This window comes from Diabrotica undecimpunctata, chromosome 2, assembly GCF_040954645.1.
Source record: "Diabrotica undecimpunctata isolate CICGRU chromosome 2, icDiaUnde3, whole genome shotgun sequence".
Classification (NCBI taxonomy): domain Eukaryota; kingdom Metazoa; phylum Arthropoda; class Insecta; order Coleoptera; family Chrysomelidae; genus Diabrotica; species Diabrotica undecimpunctata.
The window spans coordinates 9,034,395-9,058,647 of NC_092804.1; the positions used below are offsets into that span (position 1 = coordinate 9,034,395).

General features: G+C 33.2%; 2 protein-coding genes across 2 annotated transcripts in view; both read right to left on the reverse strand.

Annotated features, from left to right (window-relative positions):
• The window catches only part of LOC140433174 (uncharacterized), a 458,258-nt gene that overhangs the window by 117,862 nt on the left and 316,143 nt on the right, over positions 1-24,253 (reverse strand). The window lies entirely within an intron of this gene.
• On the reverse strand, positions 8,974-23,706 carry LOC140433168 (uncharacterized). The gene is made up of 4 exons (XM_072521212.1): positions 23,453-23,706; positions 15,422-15,788; positions 11,593-11,898; positions 8,974-9,261 (listed from the first exon to the last, which is right to left on the reverse strand). Exons 1-4 carry the CDS (start codon positions 23,663-23,665, stop codon positions 9,017-9,019), a joined length of 1,131 nt encoding a protein of 376 aa, XP_072377313.1. The 5' UTR covers positions 23,666-23,706; the 3' UTR covers positions 8,974-9,016.

Sequence of the window (24,253 nt, forward strand, 5' to 3'; positions counted from 1 at the left end):
GTCCTTCAATATTTGACGTAAAAACAAAAGCTTCATTAAGTGGACTAGGATTACCATGTGTATTTTCTAGGAAAGCAATAAACTGAGTCTCGGTCAAAGTTAGACCAGATGGATTATTTTTATAAATGGCCGCTACGGATTGTAGTGAACTAGCTGTTAGATTATGTTCCTCTGATTTTGTAGTTTTTGCTTTTTTCTTGTGAGGTTTGGAGATAGTGTTTGTTTTTGTGGATAACGGAGGAAGCATTTGGTTAGACGCTGGTTCGGGTGTACTTGCTGAAGATAATAGAGAAGGAATATCAGAATTGCTGTCTGTTGATATAGCTCTTTTTTGTCCTTGTGTGGGTGGAATTGATGGGTGTATAGTTTCAGTATCTATTTCAGTGTGGGTTTCTGTGCAATTTAAAGTAGTTAGGTCTGATTGAACAGGAGTGTTTATGTCAGAAATTATATCAGTAATTTCAGATGTAGAGGGCTCTAGATGGGGTAGTTTAGTTTGAGAAAAAGTAGTTGGATTATTGGTACATGAGTCAGCGGTATGTCCGACCTCTTTACATAAAAAACAATGCAATTTATCCGTAGAAATAAATATTCTATAAGGTGTGTTTTCGTATGTAATAACGAAGTTTCTATCTATTGAAAAGTTCTCTTTATCGGGGATAATATACGTTACTCTTCGGAAGCTCATTATGTGTGCATAACCTTCTCCGAGTGCACCACATTTCACAAATGACACAGGAGAGACCAGCTGTAATCCAATATCTTTAAGGGCTTTCTCAATTATGGAATGTGGAATTGAAGGAGATACGTTAGATATAAGAAGGCGTTTAGCTGGGGTGATAAGTCTTCTGATGGGAACTACTGTAGAGTTGATAGAGATATTTTGATGTGTTTTTAGAAGGTTATCGACAACTGTAGGCGAGGAAAGATAAATACAGATGCGGTTATTTGGAATACGTGATGCAAAGGTAATGTTTTTTGGGATAACAATGTCCCCTATAGCTTTAACATAGTCAAATAAAACAGTATTTGGAATAGCGTGCATTAAAATGGCTTGCTCCTTACGTGGGAAAGTAGGAGGTGGAGGTTTGGATAAAGTAGCAGCGACATATGATTTTGTGGGGAGGACTTGTGGAGTTGTGAGGTTTTGATTTGAGTTCATTTTTGTGAGTGTTCCTGGATACCAAAAACACTTCACTTAATTTTTAGTATTGCAACAGTCGTCCTATTAGGACACTGTGGATAAAATAATAGGAATATAACAGTTACCTGTATCTGCAGTTTTCCTTCAGTTGAATATAATAATATTATAGTCCAATAATAATTGCTTTTTCCATAACACACAAAATAATTCGAATTATCACATCACAAGGTAATGTTTACTCGTTGGCTACATCAATGGGAATCTTGAATACTAATTAATTGTAATATAACTATTAAATACTGTTTAATATACACACAATTATTAAAAATTAATAGGAGAACTTTTAATTATCAAGTTTAACTTTGACAGTTATTTGACAGATCTCCAATTATGGTATTTTATTTATGTCGCAGCTATATTTATTTGGTGTCGAATATACCTCTAAGATAAAAACGGGAATTGGGGCTGGTGTCGAAAATTGCCATTAAATTTTAGTCGCTACCTGCTTAGTGTCGAAATTTCCTACGCCCTATATAAATAACCCCAGTTTCCCACAGAAGTTGTGTGTCATATGGACTACAACTTGTACGCGAGGGTTAATTTTTTTTTTTGTTTTAACATTATAAAAACTTGTAAACATGCAAACTGTTGACAGATTACAATTAGGAAAACAAAATTTAAAAATATAACATTTATTTGAAATTTCAGCTCAATAATACCTGCTCATTAATTCATACAATTTATATCCATTACTATGGATTCATTGTTTTATTTATTTTTTTTTAATTTTTTATAATTGTGTATTGTTTTGATGATAAATAGTAGGCAATTAAAATTTTTTGGTCCCAAAAAATCAACGCAACGTTGGCCAATGTTTTTTTCTTTTTTTTTGGCCCAATATTGTTAAATTTCTATTTCTAGTTTGATATGTAAGTATGGTGGGTACAATTCAGAAATGATTTCTCACTGTGTAAATATAATAACGATTTGAAGGAGTACAACTGGTTTAAATCCATAGACTGACTGTCTATAAATAATTGGTCCACTGAAGATCTTATACCCCTTCTATATATTATTCTAATTATCCAATTTTATATAACGTTTAGATTTTTAAGGTGAGCATTGTAGGATCCACCCCATACAATAATACTCTAGGCTAATTGTGATGGTACTAAAGAATAGTATAAAATCTTCAAGTGAACATCCTGGAAGTCGCGAAGATATTTGAATTTTGGGAGTAAACCTCTTATTTTTTGGACTACATATTTGATATGATGATCCCATTTTAGGTGTCTGTTTATTACAATACCAAGGTACTTAATGTTTTCTGCATCTGGAATTGTTGTATTGTTGTCAACTTTAAGTTGTTTGAAGTTTATTGATCCAGTTATATATGACGAAAACGGCAAGTATTTAGTTTTTTCAATATTTAATGTTAACTGGTTATATTGAAACCTTTTTCTTATTTTTACAAAAGTCCATTTCGAAATTGATAGCAATGATAGCAATGTTTTAGAGGCTATAACTTCGTTTTTTAATACCATTTATATCAGCGGACAACTACAAAGGGTTGGTCTAATTCACTGTTTATAGCTCTACCTAAGAAGACAACAGCAAAAACCTGTGCTGATTATAGAACCATCAGTTTGTTAAACCACTTATTGAACATTTTTCTGAAGGTAATACATGGTCGTATCTACAATAAATGCGAGGAATACCTGGATGACACACAGTTTGGTTTCCGTAACGGATTTGGAACGAGGGAGGCACTGTTTGGAATAAACGTACTTGCTCAAAGATGTCTAGATATATCTGTAGACATATACTGTCGTTTTATTGACTTCCAAAAGGCATTTGATGGTGTTAAGCACTCTATATTGATCAAAGCTTTAAAAGACAGGCTTGGACGGCAGAGATGTTCGAATAATTGCAAATTTATATATTGGAATCAAACAACATCAGTTTTAGTAGATGGTGTGGAATCACAGGGTCTTAATATTAAAAGAGGAGTAGGCAGGGATGCGTCTTATCACCCCTGCTTTTCAACGTTTACTCCGAAAGAATTTTCAGAAAAGCACTTTCTGAAAAACAAGAAGGAATACATGTGAACGGTGAAGTCATCCATAATTTGCGATATGCGGACGATACAGTACTCCTAGCTTCTAGTCAAGAAGATCTGAAAACACTACTTAATAGTGTCGTTGAGAGTTGTAGGGAGGCAGGTCTGGATCTGAACATACGAAAACCAAAATACTCGTAATAAGTAAACAACAGCATATAAAACCGTCTATATATGTAAATAATACCAAACTTGAGCAAGTTTATAAAATCGTTTACCTTGGACAGCAATTAAATTGTAACGCAGAAAGTCACGGCGAAATTGGATCTAGGATAGAGCAGGCTAGAGCGGCTTTTAGAAGGATGTCCAAGGTGTTATGTAACAGAGACCTAAAGTTGGCATTGAGGATCCGCCTACTTCGACGAGAGGTCCCAAATATAGGTTGCTGCAAGGAAAAATAGTAGGCAAATGCAATCCAGGACGAAGAAGAATCTCATGGTTGAAGAACTTGCGAGATTGGTATGGTGTTGACACAAACATTCTATTTAGGGTGGCAGTAAATAAAATTAAGATATCCTGAACACGGCAATCCTGAAAGTATGTTATATATTATAGACAACAAAATCTTATTACAGTACGGTGACAAACAAATCCAGCGAACATTATATTTTTTTACGTTCACATACTTATCAAATAAAAAACGCACGTTCACAATCCATTGGTAGCCATTTTAATCCGATTCAAATTACTTCTCTAAATCTCAAAATTATTTCCGGTAGAACGTTTTTCTTATCCGAATTTTAATATTAAATCCTTTTTATCCTTTGTAAATTAGAACACGATTTTGGGAGATATGATAAAAAATGACACGATTCCACGAACTTGGGTTGGGGCGTGTGAGCGCAATACGGCCGCACTTGGAATGTGACAAAATGAAAAACGCCAAATTGGGTTTTACCGGATGTGTGTTTGGCTCGGGGAAATCGAGAACTTTTGCTATGATTGAAAAGTGAAATTTTGAGGTATGCGGAAATTTACACAAAACTAAGGTGCTGTAACATATGCTGATAGCATAATCACGATGACTTTTACTAATACGTTAAAATATACATTCTTCTCGTTTAGGTTTAACCTTATCACTATTATCTTGTTATCTGTTGCTGTTACCATAAAGAAAGCATTACGATCTTTTGTCATATTGAAAAGTACTCAGAAATTCAGTATTTTTCTTCAATTTTTCACTCCTCTAGTCACTTAAAGTATGTTAAACTCATCAAGTTAGAATATATGGAGAGGGCATCACGTGACTAAAAACGACCCCGCTTCGGCCATATTATTATGATCGTTTTGACAAATCGTGTTTACGATTGTTTATGTTTGTTGTTTTTCGAATATTTTTAGTTTTACAATACTTTTATAAAAACTATAATATTATATTGTAATAGTGCATAATAATGGTTTCTTGTTCTCAACGTAGCTGCAGTAGCAGAAGCAATGTTAATAAAAAATCTTCAGGAATAATGTTCCACAGGTTAGTATACAAATATGTAAACAAAGTAATGGCCCGTACTTCAGAAAATAAATTAATAGTATTCATAAAAAATCTTATAAAGGTAGAACGTGCTATTCTTGAGAATACTCAAATATCTTCATCCTAAATATCTTAAAATATCTTATTAACTACAGCAACATAATTATTTTAATTTCTACACAGTATTTCCATTGTGATATTCGGCAGATATTCAATTTTGTTTTTTTAATAATAACTTTTCTAACTTCGTTTAAACTTTGTTCTAAACTAAATTTTTATGTGTCAGTTAATTTGTAGCTATCAGATATGTAAGTTGTAAAACCAACGTATTTCTTTTATTTCATACCGTATATTCATTTTACCCTTTAAAATATTTATATTATTATCTCTTTCAGATACAACTTGTTATTTGACTGTATAAATTTATCTTTATTTATAATATGTCGTGTTTTTAGTGTTTACCGCGGGATAAATAAATCATAGTTTATTAAAAATGTATTGCACTTTTTTTGATTATGATTAAATCTTCTGAATAACTAGTCATATTTGTATAGTAGTTTTAATATTGAGTCCGGACCTGATCCCACCGCCATATTGGTATGATCGTTAGCCACACTTACTGATGCCGTTTTTAATACACAGGTTAATATGCTCATAGCTTCTCCATAGATTCTAACTCGATGATTAAACTTCAATTACGGGCGATGTAAATAAATGCACGCTAGAAACACGCGTTTCTTCAGAGCCGGACTAGTAAATTAAAGATACAATATAAAACAGGCAAACTTTGACAGATACAGATATAGTACACCAATTTTTTAAATATAAAAATGATTTACAAGATCGAGAGCTATTAACTACAAAATAAAGTATGTATGCAGTAAAAACAAAGTTTATAAAATTATCGTATTTGCGTTATTAACTTTCAGAATCTGATGTACTGCTGTCATCATTAATATTAATAATAAGAGGCTCAATTAAGGCTTTAATTAAATTGTTCAAACTCCCACATTTTTGACTCTACTTCTCCTTTTACATGTTTGACACAGTTTTTCCATATTTCTACGGTATAAATTCATGGAATAAATTTTTAATGTCAGCAAATTGAAATGTTGTGTTCTTGGCAGCAACATAATTCTTGACTTGCGCCTATACAAGCTCTATTGAATTGAGCTCGCAGTGGTACGGTGGCCACCTTAACACTGTTCCATTTGTGCTTTTTACCAATGCATCTACTATGTACCTGTTATATTCGCCTTTATGTTTTTAAACGATTAAAAGTTGCACTTTTAACAGCGTTTCTTCAAAAGGAATGTTCTTTGAACGAAGCCAATTTTAAATATCCGGTTTTTTTGTAGCCATAATGGCAATTTTTCATCTTTCTTTTCTTAGAGTACAGATTGAAGATTAAAGGAGACAAAATACAACCTTGCCTCACTCCACGCATGATTTCCACATAGTCAGTGTGCATCTTCAACTCTGAGGTTTGCTGTCTGATTCCAGTAAAGATTTCTAATTATTTTCAGGTCTTGGTTGTTAATTCCTGTTTCTTTAATATTTGCATCATCTTGGCGTGCTGTACTTGATCAAACGCATTCTCGTAATTAACCAGACATGCGTATACGTCGCAGTTGACGTCTCTGTATCTCTGGAATAAGACTTGTACTGAGAACAAAGTCTCTCTAGTACTAACGGCATTTGTAAAATCGAACTGGTTGGGGGAAATTTGACTTTCACACAGCTTGTAGATTCTCTTATGAATTAACTTTAGGAACAATTTTATGAGATGATTTATGAGGCTTATAGTACGGTAATCTATTTATTCCATCAAAATCAGTTATATTTTCTTTCTGCCTTCGTCTTAGTGTCCCTGTGAGTTCTTTAATATTCCTATGTACATTGTGACTATCGTACTTTGACTGCAGAGTCTCAATTTCGCATCTTTCCCTTGCTTCGTTTTCTTTCGCTTCTATGATTTTCGTTCTTATTAATATATTTATGGTTTTATATTTGTCTGGATCATTTTTCGCTTCTCTTCTCTTGTCTATTAGTTTCATAATCTCATCTGTCATCCATGATTTTTTCTTCATTAATCCATCTGTCTTTAAGTGTTTATCTTTTACATTTTGCACTATTTCTGTAATATGTTTGATCGTTTGTTCTTCATTCGATTCGTCTCTAACTGCAGTCACTTGCTCGTCTATTTGATTCCTAATAATTCTCCAGGGTCTATTTTGAGGGGATTTCCACGTGTACAGCTTGCGAGGTGGTAATTGGAAGAATGTGTTGATGACAACTAGTTCTGAGTCTTCTGCGAATTTTTCTAGGAGGTTCCTCTCTCGTTTTTGACTCCAAGTCCATGTGTTCCAATGTACTGTGTCTTATCTCCAGCTCCAATTTTGACATTAAAATCGCCCATAATGATGAGAACTTCCTGTTGAGGAATTTTCTGTATAGAATCTGATAGAACTTAATTGCTTCTTCGTCCCCTGTGTCTGCAGTGGGAGTATAGACTTGGATGATGTTTATATTAATAGGGTTGGCTTCTACTTGTAGTAACGTCACTCTCTCTGATATTGGTGTAAAGTTAGTAGCGCATTTGGCAACCTTAAGTAGTACGATTATTCCGACTCCATATTCATGTGATCCATCACTTTTTCCGAGTAACATACCTTGTGATCTTCTATTTGTATTTCTCCAGAATCTGGCCATCTCATTTCTGTGATTCCCATGATTTCAATATGCATTCTCTCTATCTCCTGTATGGCATTGTGGATTTTTCCCGCTTTTTATAAAAAGTTTTGACATTCCATGTGTAGATCTTGATATTCTTTCTGTACTTCAATTTATTATCTTTTGGTAAACTCAAAACTTTCCTCCCCTGAGACCCGATCGGAGGACTTACTCTGGAATTTATTTTAGTATTGAGCATTGTCATGATTGATTGACTAGGGCGTATCTCTGTGGATCTTTAATGGAATGTTTGCCCTACTTGTGCTTCCCCATCCTTATGCTGTTGATCAAATCTTTGGTTCATCTGCCTTCGAGGTCGATTTCACAACCTCAGGACAAAAAAGTGCCCTACCACTTAACAACTCATTCGCCCGAAGCCGTTGGTCAGTAAGTGGAGGATTGCTTATACCGGCAATCGCTCGGTGAATGACTCGCCACGCTAAAGAGTTTGAGGTAGAAGGAAATATAGCGACCCGTCGGCCCTCGGAAACCTAATAGCCATTCGAGTTCGGAAGAAACAAGAGCTAGCCAAGAGAGGCTGATAGGAAAGATTAAAGACATATCACTCAAGACAAGTCGAAAAAGAGTAATTTTTGAAGGCCCTTATGATGCACCAGGTGCATTTCATAAGCGTATGAGTATTTATGCACCTTGTGTTCCCGCTCATATCTCGGGGTGTTGACTACAGACTGTATGGCTCGTCCAGCATGCCATAGCGTGGAGGATAGGGTGAGCATCATTTTTACAATGGAGACACCCCAACTGCATGGCCTGACCCCTTATCTTAGATTACTGTAAATGTTTTATTATACATACAGGAATTATTTTAAAGTAGGTCAAACTTTTGTATTGGCTATAAAAAACAGTTTTACACAATAACTACTGTGACTCTTTATTCGACAGAAGATAGAGAGGAAAAACGAAATGAGTGCCTGTTAGCCCAACCGACATGACTAAGATAGTTTAATAATTTATGGCCAATAGCAAGACGTTCGTGCAGACTTAAATATCATGCGGTGACTTGTGTTTATTCTGTCTGAAGCTTAAAGTTGAATTTACTTCAGACTGAGGTATAACCAATAAGTAAAATTGAAAAAACTGCTTACAACTCTTTCTGATAACTGGATATTCAATATCGTTATTTAAAAATGTACATATAGTGAGGGAAAAAAGTATTAAATAAATTCGTTCTTTTGAGAATCCCAAAGCAGGTCGATTTTTTTATTTGTAAATTATAATTTTTGGCATGTAGACCATATTAGTGACGTTATATACCTAGGCCTAATGACATAATCGATGATTTTCTACTTTCCTTTATATGGGAGCTTTATGGGTTATAAAGCGTTCTCAAGAGTGCTTTCCAAATAATACAGGTACTATAAATACCGTGAATGTTACAAAACTCATCTATTTTTGAGGGGTCGAATGAACAACAAGATGCCCGGAAACATATTTGAATTTTTAAAAAATGTATATCCAATAGCAGGTAAGAAGAAATAACTATGATCATGCTCAACAATTTATTTACCAATTCAACCCGAAAAATTTTTTAAAACACTGTCACATTTTTTATCAATTGTGGAAATCTAATGGTCAAATAAAAAATGGTATCCCACTTCCAAAGTATTGGATTAGCTTCTAGAGAGACATTCTTAATCTTTGGGACGTTAATCATGGTTTCATCGTTGAATCGTGATATATTATTGTCGATCAAACTTAGATACGTCAAATTAGGTAGATTGACAAAAGCCTTGGTTTCAATGTCTTCTATTTGATTATGATCCAACTTAATATCTGAAAATAGTAAGATATTTTAGATAAAAATATGATTGAAAAGGAAAAGACAGTTAAGATTTGATTTCACGTACAGGGCGCTTGCGCATCCGCTTATACGTATTTCGGCCTAATAGGCCTCATTAGAACGGCTTTCGCAATCGCTCTGAACGTGAAATAAACCTTCTCTGTCTTAGGAAGCAACTCCAACATGGCTTCGTATAGACGCAATGTAGCGACATCTGATAATAAAATTTGGTTTCGAAAATTAGTTTACGATTTTAAAAATATGATTGTTAATAATACAAAATTTTATGGTGACTAATCTTAGTCACTTTATTCTACTTCTGAGTTAAGTTTTTTCATTAACCAACAAGAAAACTTAGCCTGCTCACCTTCTGCCTGTATTTTTAGTATATTTAATCTTAGAGGATACGAATAAGAAACGATAATGTATTACTTTCCAAGGAACAATTAAAAACAGAAGGACATGAAGAGGCCAGTTAGTAATATATTTCCATTTAAAGAATTATAAGAGACTATGGGGACTAAATATGTAAATATATTCATGAAGGTAAAACATATTGTTCTGAGACGTGAGAATCTATGACTAAATAGATGTTTATAAATTCCTTATAAACTGTTTAAGATTCTGTATTTTACCAACTGCTGCTCTGAAAGATTTGTGGTTGTTGTATTGAGCCACTTCGTAGATTTTTCAGCCAGGAAATCCTTTCGCTTTCGCTTTCTTTGTCCGCGTTTTCCTTCTACTTTTTCTTGTAGAACTAATTGCAGCAACCCATATCTTTCGCTGTTCCTTATGATTTGACCGAGGTATTCAATTTTGGCTGTTTTTATTGGCCGTCTAAAATTACGTGACCAATAATGTGATCCTGACAATCTTTGTTTGTAGATTGGGATTCTAAAAGAGTTTCTAGTATAGCCGCCACTGATTCCTTAACATTCATCTCTTTTGTTTCACTGAAACTTTTACATATCTGAAATTATCATTATCTGAAAAATTGGGTCTAAGAATAAAGCCACATAATGTAAGTTGTGGGGTTTAAATCGCTTTTTATATGCATTTTTTGTTTGTATTTTTAATTCTTTAAACAAATCTGAATCTTCAGGTTACGTTTGGCAATACTAGTTCAGCTTTTTCTGTTATAAAATTATCTGTTTAAGGTAATACGTAAATGAGGGGCTCCATTCCAAAAATGGGCTTAATAACCATGTATACGTTAAGTTACTTAAAACTTGATAAAACTCCCTTTATCCTGCGTTAAAAGCATAATGAAATCCAGGCATCATTCCACAACTTGCCTTATCCATCGCGTCTATCATTCCAAAACTCACCTTGTCCGGGCAACCAATAGAAACTCAGAATTTTTATTTCGTGCGTGTCACTGAACAATTATTATAATATTCATCATCAGAACGTGATCATCAATCATCTTATGATAAATAAAAATTTATGATTTTGGGTACCCTTGAAACAAGGAAAAGGGAGACGCCGTCCCAGTGATCCTACAAAATGAAAGAAAAACATCAACGCTAAAAAAGTAACCTATAGGCATTTCTAATTTAAACATTTTAGGTTATGTTTTGGCTCCTCTTTTATACACACCCAAAATGCAAGCATTCAAACGGGAAGAACATATCGCTGTTCAATGCTCAAAATTCAAGATATTAAAGATTTCATGCCCTATTTTATTCTCTGAAAACGAAGACTGAACAAGACAACTTTCTCTTGAATTTATGTCTGCCGGTGTCAAAGGTTACAGATTTCTGTATCGTAAACTGCTGCAACTGTCGGATGAGCTTCCAATCGCGAATTTTCGCTAGTCACGTTCACAGTCTATCGTAGAAACACTTAAATACCATTCTAAAAATTGTTAAACTGCTAAATAACCAGAATGGTTATGAGACCCAAGAAAATTAAACAAAATACGATCAGAAATGAATTTTGAAATATATCATATACTTAATGAAGAAGACATTTTGAGAATAATAAAAGCACAGACAATCAGGTCGTACGGAAATATATTCAGGAAAACAAAATATGCAGATCAAACAAGACTAACGAAGTGGAGACCAGAAGTAGAAAGACCAAAATAGAAACCTAAGATACGATAGCAGGACCAAGTTGAAAGATATTTAAGTAAATTGGAAATAAACTAATGGACACAGACACTACTGTATAGAGTAGCTAGAAGACAAGGTTAACAATGCTAGACATTATCAAAGTCTGTAAGCAAATGTACCGAATGAAAAAACCAGTGCATGGCAAAGGTATTTGAAAAATGAAACGTTTAAAAAACACAATTTTAAAGTACTTACTAAAATACTTACCCGTAATACCACTATTTACAAATGTCTCAGACTTTATACGTTTTATTTTATTATACATCAAATCTAGAACGTTCAAATTCGGTAACGTAGACAAAAATCTTACATCGAGATTAGAAATCTGGTTAAGACCTAGTCTTAGCTGCTTTAAGTTATCTAAACCAATAAATGCATTTTGTTCAATAAACTCGATTTGATTGTCTACCAAAATAAGTGTTTCCAAATGGTGAAGTGCCTGGAAAGATTTTTCTAGAATCTTGTCGATGTTATTGTGCCCCAAATCTAATGTTAATAAATTGTGGACGTCCTCTAAAAAGAGAATTATGAAAGCGTTACAAATATTTAAATGATATGCAGTTAATAAACATCTATGAAACTCAAATGTTTGTATTATACGCCTTTTGTAAAATAATTACTATTTAAATGGGAATAAGCCACAATTAAAGGTTAAATACGTTTATTGACGTTTCAATTTTCACTTCGAAAATCGTTCTCAAAATACAAACATTAGTTAATTGTTTATATTTAACAATTTACGAATGTATGTATTTTGAGAACTAAGTTCCTCTACTAAGAATGTGCCTCCACTATGTTGTCTCTTGCCATCTTTACTACACTATTTGTTGTTAATCGGCTTATATGATCGTTCCATTCTACTCTTCTATTTGCTCTGTTCCATAGTGTCTTACAATCAATTTTCCTGTTTTTATCTCTGCTGTCTTTAACTTGCTTTTTGTCCTCTCTGTGTCAGGTCTTGTTTCTGCCGTGTATGTCACAGTGCCGTGTAGGTCGTATTTCTACCGTGGTCTGAAGGTTGTTTTGTAAATTCTGCCTTTCGTTTTTTCCCCATATTTTTATTTCTCCATATTGTTTCACTCAGGCAGCCTGCGGCTCTGTTTGCTCTATAGACTTGATCTTCCACTTCAGTTTCGAGCTTTTCGTAGCTAGATAATGTAATGCCTAGACATTTAAACTCCATCACTGGTTCTATTATCTGACCTTCCAGCTCCAATTTACATCTTAGTAAATTTGCTGTTGTAACCATGCATTTTGTCTTTTTTGAAGAAATTAACATGTTCAATTTTCTGGCGGTTATATTAAATTGGTGCAGGATACGTTGTAAGTCATCTTCACTTTGAGAGAGTATGATTTCAGTATCGGGTCGTCTGCGTAGCAGATTATTTTAAGTTGTTTTTCTCCCATTTGGTATCCTTTTTTAGTTCTGACGTTTTTTAATATTTCGTCCATAATCAGGTTGAACAATAGATGACTCAGGGAATCTTCATGTCTTATCCCATTGCCAGCTTCAATAGGGTCGCTCAGTTCTTCTTCTCCTTTTACTTTTATTGTGTTGTTTTGGTAGATATTTTCGATCGTTTTGATTATTCCTAGAGGTATCTGTCTTGCGTACAGTAAGAAGAAGAAAAAGAAGGAATTATTATGTATAATATTATGTTCTTCTGTTGCTATTTTTGTCATAAAATATGTCTTGCACTGTTACAGTTGGAAAATACCTTTCATTGTTGGCAATATTTTACTTCTTTTTATTTGGGACATTTGTTTCATTCCAAAATAATGGAAAAATGGCTGAAATGAGATCCATTTGAGTCCAGCTCATCCAAGTTGTTCTCATTCAATTCGTGGATAGAAGGTTCCTTACCAAAAAGAAATTCGGGGAAAATAAGAAGGTATGATCCTATCTATCTCACGTTATAAGGCTTTATTCAAGTTGGCAACAAATCGGCACCAGAAGGCCAATGCGTTAATTATCACAAAGTTGTTGCTCATGGGTGCTTGGTTTTACCTAAATTAAAAAGACATTTGGAAAGTAATTATCCTGGTTTAGCCGATAAGACCAAAGAAACCTTCAACTGTCGGGCTTCATCTCTTCAGGCAGGGTCATGCATGATGCAAAAAGCCATATACCATTGCCGAGGAATTGATTAAACCTTGCGTGAAGAATGTCGTACAATAAATGTTAGGTCCAGATATAACCAACAAGATTGATAATGTGTAGATGTGAAACAGCACTATAAACAAGAAAATTTTACACTCTTTCGGACTTTGTAAAGAGAGAGCTTATAAATAGATTAAAAACTTGTGAATTCTTCAGTTTACTTGATGAAAGTACCAAAGTTGCTGGACTTGCTGTTCTGTTTGTGTTTATGAGGTTTCCATTAGGGATAAAAATAGAAGAAGAACTCCTTATGTGTGAATAGCTTAAAAGTTATGCCACTGGTGAAGAAATGTTCAAGGCTATTCACGAGTATATAAGAAAAAATGATATAGAGTAAATGTGTGAATATTTGCAGTGATGGAGCGGCTGTAATGGTTGGTAAAATTAGAGTGGCGGTGTCTGGAATATAGATAGTTGTAGAAAATGCCTCCAGTAGCCATTGTATCTTAAATCGCCATTCTTTGGCAACTAAAAATATGCCGCAAGATTTGAAAGACGTATTGGATGGTTCTGTGAAAATAATAAACCATGTGAAGAGCCGTCCGCTGCACGCCTTTTAAAGCTCACCACTGAAGATATGAGTATGGATCACTTCAATCTTTTGCTTTACACGGAGGTCCGGTGGCTATTGAGAGGAACAATTTTAGGGAGACTATTTGAACTAAAAGATCCACATTGACACAGGAGTCTTTCATCTAAGAATTAAAAGATGTCAATTAGCTGCTAAACTTGGTATACCTTTCAGACATCTTCTAAATAATAAATAAAACCACCACTTCGCTTTAAGGCAAAAGAAGAGCACAATTAGATAAAATCAAAGGCTTGCGTAAAAAAGTTACATTTTTTAAAGCATGTGTTGAAAAGAGGAACCTCACAAATTTCTCTCGATTACAGGAATTTGTTATAACAAATGAAATCAATCGTCAAACAAACTTCTTTGAAATTGTTATTGTTCATTTGAAAGGTTTGGAAGAAAGTATTGTAAACTATTTTTCTAACATTGACTCAGATGACTTATATAGCTGGATAATGGACTCGTTTTTGTGCGACCCAAATATAAACCTGTCGGAATGACAAATGAAGTTTTTCAAAATCTACTTAAAATCAGCGAAGATAGCAGTTTAAAACAAAAATACCGTGAAGGAAGCCAAGAACAGTTCTGGATGCAGGTATATTAAGAAAATAATGTTGTTTGTAAGGTTGCAGTGAAAAAACTTGTGTGTTTCACATCGACTTATCTCTGTGAGTCTTCTTTCTTAGTATATGCTTACAATAAAAACAAATACAGAACCAAACTTCAAGCATCAAGGGATTTGAGGGTCAAACTTACAAAGATTCCCATAATGATAAAGGATATAATGAAAACATCATCCAAACAGTTTGGGTTGGTGTGTATCGAAATATTTTTAGCCCTACAAGGGTGCCGCGACTAAAAAAGTTTAAGAACCACTGATCTAAATGTTTTCGTGTTTCGTGTTTAATATTATTTCTGAAGGCATTCACCTAGGCCTTGAGATTTTTCATTTTTCAATAACTTGCAGGTACCGTTCACTTCTCTAATAGTTATTCTAATTCGTGATGCTGCCATACATAGATTGCTACAAGAAATTGACCCATTAAATGTATTAATTAATTTGATATCAAGTATTTAAAGTAAAGTAAAACAATTAACTCGTCTATTACTTGTATGCAAGAAAAATCGAGACCCACCCGTTCACAGAATTCGTTCAAAGAATTAAAAAAAAAATAGTAAAGGGAACGTTTACTGATCATATAATTATAAAATTATGATCATGTAATTAGAAAACTTGAACTAGCTTAGAAATGCGAACAAAGATAATTTTAATAGTTTATAACGAAAAATTATGAACTTACCTAAATAAGAAGCATTCCATTTAATAATTTGGTTAAAAGCTAAATCCAGTTTCCTCAATCGAGGAAGATTTTTAAACGCAGAATTTTCTATAACAGATATTTTATTATATATTAGATGAATCTCTTCTAATATAGGCAAATGTTGAAATGTTCCACTTTCTAACTTCTTAAGTTTATTACTTTGCAAATTCAGGTATACTAATTGATTTAATCCAGTAAATGCACCCCACTTGATTCTCTCAATTGTATTTAAATTTATTATTAAAGTAGCTACATGTAATCCTTGAAAAACGTTATCCTTAAGTTCTTCTAAGTGTGTTAATGTTACTGTCAAATGTTTAAGTTGTTCATTTGTTGCGTAGTGTGTCTAAATTTAAAAACATAAATTAATACTTGACAATACAAATTGACAAATAAAAAACTTCTACAGCGTTTAATACAGCTAAACTTAATCTAAAAGGACAATATCATAGCATAATATAATTGGTTAGACGGGGATAAAAGATTTACAATTATTAAAAGCGGGGCAGAATAGAGAAGATTATAATTACAAATTAAAACATCTTTTATAATTGAAGGAGATATGAATGCAAGAAAACTCATTATAGGGCACTTTAAAAAAGCAGTTGGACACCAAATTGTTGAAGGCATCCAGGGCCTAGGAAAACCACATAAATTTCTAGACAATATACGCAAAATCTGTGATTGATATTTCTTTCTGCATGGCTAATCATTTTGCGACAACTACAGTCCATCTAATTTACTTACCGTTGCACGTCATTATCATTGACAGAGATCGAAGTTGACATAGTTGCCAAAGTATAAAAAAATCCTGAATCCATTTTAAATCAAATAGGTCACATAACTATTGCAAAAATGGATTATTCAACAAAACAAATTAATATTTAATGTAAATTAATAGAATCAAAACAAGAGTTAAAAAATAATCTTGGTAAAAACAATTTGAGCCGCTTGTTTGCGTCGTACAAAGATGTAAAATGGAATACTTAAACAACAACAACACTTTTTTCATCACTTATTAACATTAATCAACACCGCAACTGTCAAATAAGTATTACCAATTTATGCCAAAATATCACCTTCGTTCGATTACAGTTACAGTGTGTCCCGAACAAATGTTCTTCATAAAAACGTTTTATAATGCATTTATACAAATTAAATGAAACATATTATTGTGTATTTCTTTAAGTTAACATTAATAAAAATCTTTAAATACTATTTCTACGCGTATACAATAAAATATGTCTAGTGACTGTAATGCCAGTGTAATCGGTAAAGTGATTGTAAAAAAGAACACACCTATTGCCTAAATATTTCGTGTTGGTATCATGTGACTTCACGGGCTATGACGCGGATGACGTGCAACGGTAAGTAAATTAGATGAAGTATATGTAAGTTTTAACATCTAGAAGATTACAGAAAACAATTTATCCAAGAAGCAAATGCTTTATATAAAGATCCAGATCAATGAAATAGCAAGAAAGCCAGTTGGACACATTTTGCAGCTACAGTAGCTCTTTCAATATTTAAGAAAATTATAGTTTTCTAACATATTGCATTATTAAAGCTGCAATTAAATATATTCCTTAATATAAAATTGTTTAAAAGTCAAAACCCATTCCCTCAAATTCAGATACAGAATGCGATCTAATATTGATTGAAAGAAAAGAGACATTGGCATCTTATTAACGTTTGCCTAGTTTCTGAAGCATTGGAGGAAAATTTTTTCTTCCTTCAGCTGTTCCTAGCCATAAATTTTTACTTTTTTATCCGATGCTGCACCATATATTGTCAAGGCAGGACAGCATTCAAAAATATTTTATACCAACTTAATACACGTTACTTGTTTAGCACATGGAATGAACAGAGTTACGGAAAACATTAGAAATCAAGAATAAAAAAGTATTTCTTAAATCTATAAGAATTGAACTTTATAAAGAAATGCCTCTAAATATTTCACTTCTACCAGAACCGCTTTTAACATAATGGGGAACATCGTTTAAAGAAGCTTTTTTCTATTCAGACTATTTCGTAGATTTAAAAAATATAATTGATCTTTTAACGGATGAAAGTTTCCATTCTCTGCTAGATGCATAAAAATTTTTAAAAACAACCTTCTTCAGCAGCAACTTTCATTCGCTAAATAAAATTTTAGTTTGCTTCAAAAAACTATTAGAGGTGGAGGGGGCACTTTTGAACGTGGGGTGGATTTAAACAATTCAAATTTTCCTCATATAAGCACCGCAATATTATACGGTGGTTACGGTGTTGGCGACATTTATACTACCAGTGTGAAGTTGCATAAGCGATTGTTGTTGTGTTTACAAACGTAACAGCGAAAGTAAGGTTTTCGGTATTTAAACGCATCTGTGTGTACTTTTGGTTGTAAGGATAATACAAACAAAATATTCGTAACTGGGTGGTGTTAGTGCTAGCCTGCAATTCGCAGGGATTTTCCAAGGTACGTGTTCGATATTTAATCTCGTAATTCTAACCCTATATTTTTAACTTATCTAAATTTAAAATCTGTAGTTGCGGCGCACATTTTAACCATAGAAATCACTTTTGAACTTTGTTGAAAACTCCATTAGGAAGAATTAAAATTAATGTTAAATGTGGATTTTTAGGAACTGAGATCGTACGTACAAAAGAAAACGAGCGGAAGTGCCTCCAACTGAAGATGATATTCAAAATTCCATACAAGCAGTGGAGGGTGACATGAAACTTCACACAGCAGCTGCAACTTATGGAATTAAACATACGACACTATTTTATAGAATAAATATCTAACAAACAAAAAAGGGCAGAACAAAATGGTGTAGTTTATAATGATCTATCGAATTATTAGTTTGTATTCTACTGGTAAAGTTTTTAAGAAAACTGAAGAAGACCTATTAGTTAGTTATATATTAAAATCTTTAAAAATAAAGTACGGTTTAACATATACCCAAATCAGAATTTTTGCTTATGATTATGCAAAAAGACTGAACAATCCTATCATCATCATTCAATCTTCGCTTATCCACTGCTGGACATAGATCTCCCTCATAATTTTCCATCTATTTCGATCTTGTGCATCCAATTCCTATGACAACGTTTTAGATCGTCAGTCCAACGTGTTGGTGGACGACCTCTGCTTCGGTAGGCATCATCTCTTGGTCTCCATTCCAGTATCCGCTTTGTCCATCTATTATCTGTCATTCGAGCCACGTGACCTGCCCAGTTCCATTTCAGTGTTGCTACTCTCTCTACTGCATCAGCCACTCCTGTTCTTTGTCGTAGCTGGCGATTTGGGATCTTGTCTCGTAGTGAAACGCCCAACATAGCACGCTCCATCGCCCTTTGACACACACGGATCTTTTGAACGGTTCTCCTTGTCATGGTCAACGTTTCGGCACCGTAAGTTAACACTGGCAAAACACACTGATTAAACGTTTCTCTTTTAAGGCATATTGGTATATCAGACGATTTGAAAATATGGTTCAGCTTGCCGAAGGCTGCCCAAGTCAGTCTTATACGACGGAGAAGCTCAACGGTTTGGTTATCTTTTCCTATGCGAATCTCATGACCTAGGTATTTATAGGCCATTACCTGGTCTATGGATCTTGTTCCTACGCATATATCTTCGCTGACTACAAGATTTGTCATCATCTGGGTTTTAGATATATTTATTTTCAATCCCCCTTCTAGCGAGGAAAGGTAGAGCTGATTTAAAAGTTCTTTGGCCTCATCTATCCTATCAGCTATTAGTACGATATCATCTGCAAACCTTATATGGCTAAGCTTTTCTCCGTTTATGTTTATGCCCTTGTCGGTCAGTTTTGCCCTTTTACATATATATTCCAAAAGCGTAGTGAACAGTTTCGGCGATATGGTGTCCCCCTGGCGTACTCCACGTTGTATCGGGAATTTCTGGGTTTGACGATCACCCACTCTAACACTGGCTGTTGCGTTTTGGTATATATGTTTAATTATATTTATATACCGATAGTCAATTCGGCATTCTGTCAAGGCTTCCAACATTTTTTGTTGATTTACGGTGTCGAATGCCTTTTCATAGTCGACAAATATTAAAGCTAGTGGTTTATTATATTCAGTGCATTTTTCTATAAGATTTTTTATTACCAGTAGGTGATCGTTTGTTCCATAGCCTTTTCTAAAACCCGCCTGTTCTATGGGCTGATAAAATTCCAATTTATTTTCTAGTCGTTTCGTAATTATTTTTGTAAATAGTTTATAAATATGTGAAAGTAGACCTTTTTATAGTATGGGCCTATAATTCCTGAGGTCGGTAGCATCCCCTTTTTTATGAAGTATGATAATTTCTGCGTTATACCACTGGGTTGGTGTTATTGCTTCCTGCAAACATCTAGTGAATAGTTTGGCAAGGACCTGCCATAATCTTTTTCCAGCCACCTTCAAGGCATCTGCCACTATTTCATTGCCTCCGGGGGACTTATTGTTTTTCATTTTTTGCACTGACCTTCGAACTTCATTGGGTGCTACGTCCGGTAAAATTTCAGATCCCTGATTGATTATCTTTGGTAATGATCCACTCCGGTTACATTGCTGTTCTTTGTATAGTTGTCTATAAAAACTCTCTATCGTATTCATAATTTGAATTCTATCCTCAATGATTTGCCCCTGTTCATTTCTTAATTTGTGGACGTTTTTTCTTCCAATGGACATGCTCTGTCTAAGTACTTGCAAGCTTTTGTTTTCTTCTATTACTCTAGTTATTTCCATCGTATTGTATTGTCTCAGATCTTTTCTAACTTCCTTTTTAATTGTCTTATTCAAAATTCTTAGTTCATTTTGGTTATGATCCTGATTTTCTCTAAGTTTTCTTCTTTCCTCTAGAAGATGTTTTGTGTTGTGGCTTAATTTTTTGTTATTATTTTCAGGACGAGGACAGTATTTCTTTTCAGCTTCTTTCAATATTTGAGTAATATTATTGTTCATTTCATTGATGCTGATATTCTCTAAGTCGTGTGTATCCAAACTAGTCTTAATATTTTCTTCGTAAAGTGTTATATCTTCTGGGAACAGCCACCTTCCACTTTTCTTTTCTTTTTGAGGATCATTTTTGTTCTTTTAACTTTAGTGTTAAAAGTGGTTTTTGCTCTAACTAGTCTATGGTCGCTCCCTGTTGAAAATTTATTCAATACTGTTACATCCTGAACAATTTTTTTCCGATTTGATATTATGAAATCAATCTCATTTTTTGTTCTTTGGTTCGGACTCTTCCATGTCCACTTACGTTGGGGTTTCTTTCCGAAGAATGAGTTCATCACAAAGAGATTTTCCTGATGTAAGAAGTCAAGAAGCCTGATACCTCTCTCATTTCTCTCACCAAAGCCAAAGTTTCCCATAGCAGATTCTGCATCATCTTGTTTGAATCCCAATTTGGCGTTAAAATCTCCAATTATCAATGTGTAATGTGTTTTTAAAGTTTGTATAGCTGCTCTGATATCTCCATAAAATTGGTCAACTTCCTCATCCGGGTGACTCGTAGTTGGTGCGTAAGCCTGTATAATTTTAAGTTAAGTTAAGAACAATCCTATATGCACCAGTAAATGGGATGCCAATAAGATTGCTGGTATAGACTGGCTGCAGTGTTTTAAAAACAGGCACCAAAATTTGGCATTAAGGAAACCCCAAAAAAACCAGTCTTAGCCGAGCAACCAATTTTACAAAAGAATATGTTGGGACATTTTTTGACAATTATGAACGTGCTCTTTCAAGCCACGATTCACACCTGACAGGATCTATGACTTAGACGAAACTGGTATTAGCACTGTCCTGATGACTATGTGTGGGATAATTAATGCATTAGGAAATTCTGTGCCTCCGGTGTACATATTTCGAAGAGCCCATTTTCATGATATAATATTGAATGGAGAGCCCATGGGAAGTCTGGTTTGGCTAATCCGCCAAGTTCTAAATGGATGACCAAGGAACTGTTTCTCAAGGTTCTTAATCACATTAAACGTTATACACAGTGTTCTTCTGATTCCCTAATTTTAATATTGATGGACAATCACGAAACTCATTGTTATCTTGAATCCATAATGTTTGCACGTGAAATTGGTATAGTATTAGTTACTTTTCCACCCCACACCTCACATCGTCTTCAACCGCTAGATGTAGCGGTTGAATATACCTGAAATTGTACGACCTTTCCCAAAGGCTGCCCTGAGAAAAAATATTAAAAAAAGTTAAATCTAGAGTTTAAACAGAAACACCAGAAAAAAACAAAATTGAAGAAGAAACTCTAGCAAGAGAACAAAAACTACAGAAGTTGCAAGCAAATGAGATGAAAAGAAACATTTCTAAGACTACTCCTACTACTAAGAAGAATGCGGAGTTACCACAGAGTGAAACTTCGGAATCCGATGAAGGCATCGTTTATGCCAGTTCAGATGAATCGGAGGACTTCACAGAAATTGCTAAATATGAACAGACTGACTATATTTTAGTGAAGTTTGTTACAAAAAAACTGTGTTATTATTATGTGGAACAGATCACTGAAATATTTGCTGTGGATTCAGAGTTTAAAGTTAAATTTTTAAAAAGAATTAAGGGTAAAAGGAAAAGTTCAACTTTTCACTTTCCAGAAACGGAGGATATTTCGATAGTCCCCATTGAAGATGTAGTTTTAAAATAACATCCTATAAACAATTTAAATTATAGCACTTGCAGAACGCAATCATTTATTTCTTTTTCAAATTTGATGGTTAATTACAATGTAAATTAAAAGTTAATAGTTTCTTGTTTTAATGTTTATACCTTAGGCACTTAGGTACATATTGTGTTTTTTCACGTTTGTATATTTTATTGCATCATTTCAATAATAAACTGTGTTTTTGGTTTGATTTCAAAGTATTTTTGGGCCTTTTTAGTTCAAAGCTACACCTATTATTAGGGGCACTTTTGAACATTTTTCTTATGATATATAAAGATAATTTTTTTGTATGATCATATAATTTTTTGATAAGTTTGATAGACAATATTACATTATTAGATGTGCTAATGTTGTTTGCGATACCTAAAATAAATAATTTAGGCAAAGTAAGTCATAATACACTTAAAAAGAAAAAACGTTCAAAAGTGCCCCCTCCTCCCCTACTCAATGATAATCATCAAAGTTGTCCTTGGGAAAAAGCATAGCCTTAATAAAAGAAATTAGATCGGTTTGTCCAAATGTTTAAGGTGACAGTGGAAAAGATATTTTTTAAAAAATTAAAACAATAATTCAAAAAAACAATGGTTTTCATAAACTTACTAAGGTAGCTGACGTTCTTGTTGGTAATGTTCGCGAAGAAATAGACGTTGAAGCAAATATCTTTGTAAATTTAAAATAATGCTCCCGTTACATTCTTTAATGTAGATAGAAGTTTCTCAATTTACAAATATATGTACACAGATAGAAACCATAATTAATTAGTACATTACAATAATTAATTCTACTTAGTTTTAAATTTGTACGGAGTATGCATGTTTTCTAAAAAAATGCATATATAATGCATTATTTATAAAAGAAGTGCATATTTAATGCATAGTATTGGGTAAATTAGTGCATATTTATGCAACTGCAGAAAAAGTTATGTAGGAAAATATAACTTATTCTTTAAAATTCCTGCAGTAAACTCAGCGTTTTTGGATTGAAATTAACAATTCATCGTCTTACAAACTATTAATTAATTTAAAAAAGCAGCCTAAAGACATTCTAATATACAGGAACATAGTATATTTATTAAAAACAACTGTGAAAAATTATTTAGAAGTCTAGGTGTCTATGAAGTTAAAAATAATGGGGATTTACCCATATACATACATACATATTGTGATTTATATCATAATAAATACTAATTAAAAAAAATTAGATACCACAATAAGAAATTATACAATGTTTGTTTAAAAAATATGTAAATATTTATGACATAAGTCAATTTGAATATATTTGACAAAATATTTAATTAAAAATGAGCATAATAAAGAGGTTATCACCTTAAATGTCTGCAATATCGTGTCATCTAATTGACCCGACAATACTATACCATCACAAACTGTACGTTCTTGGAAAGTTGGTAAATGTGGTTTAGTAAAATTAACTGAAGCCACTTCGTATCCATTTTTGTAACAACTAATAGTCAAACTTTCAATAATGGTAAAATATATTAATAAACAAAGAAAAGTAAAGAACATCTGGAACTTTAACATCTTGGCAAACTTGAATATCAACAACAAACACACTATGGGTGTCTGATATAGATAAATCATATTTGATAACGATATTTACAAAGTGTCATAACCTTTGTTAAATGTTCCTTGATTATACAGAAGTAAAAAACAAATTCGTGATATTACATTTTACATATGTTACTTTTAAAACAAACTAATTTATTTAAAAGATTGGGGATAGAGTTTCAAGAACAGAAAATATTAAAACATTTTTATTTCAATTAAAATGACGCTGTTCTAAAGTTCTATTTGTAATATTGCTTCATTTTTAGTTGCTCTTCATCTAATGTATCTATTTGTAAGCTTCTCATTATTATTTATGTTCTTTTCTTCTTGGCATACTTTCATAGTTAATTCTATTTCCTCCATTTTTTGTTTGATGATAGACATTTTCTTTTTCAGATTTTTGTTTTCATGGAATAACTTGTTTTTTTGTAATTTATCTTCATTATTCTCCTTTCTGATACCTCATCCCTCTCATTTCCTCTACTGTGTTTCCCATCATATTTTTATATTCTATTTTTTCGCTATTTTTCTTTTTGTTTATCGTCTACTAGTTGTCTCATT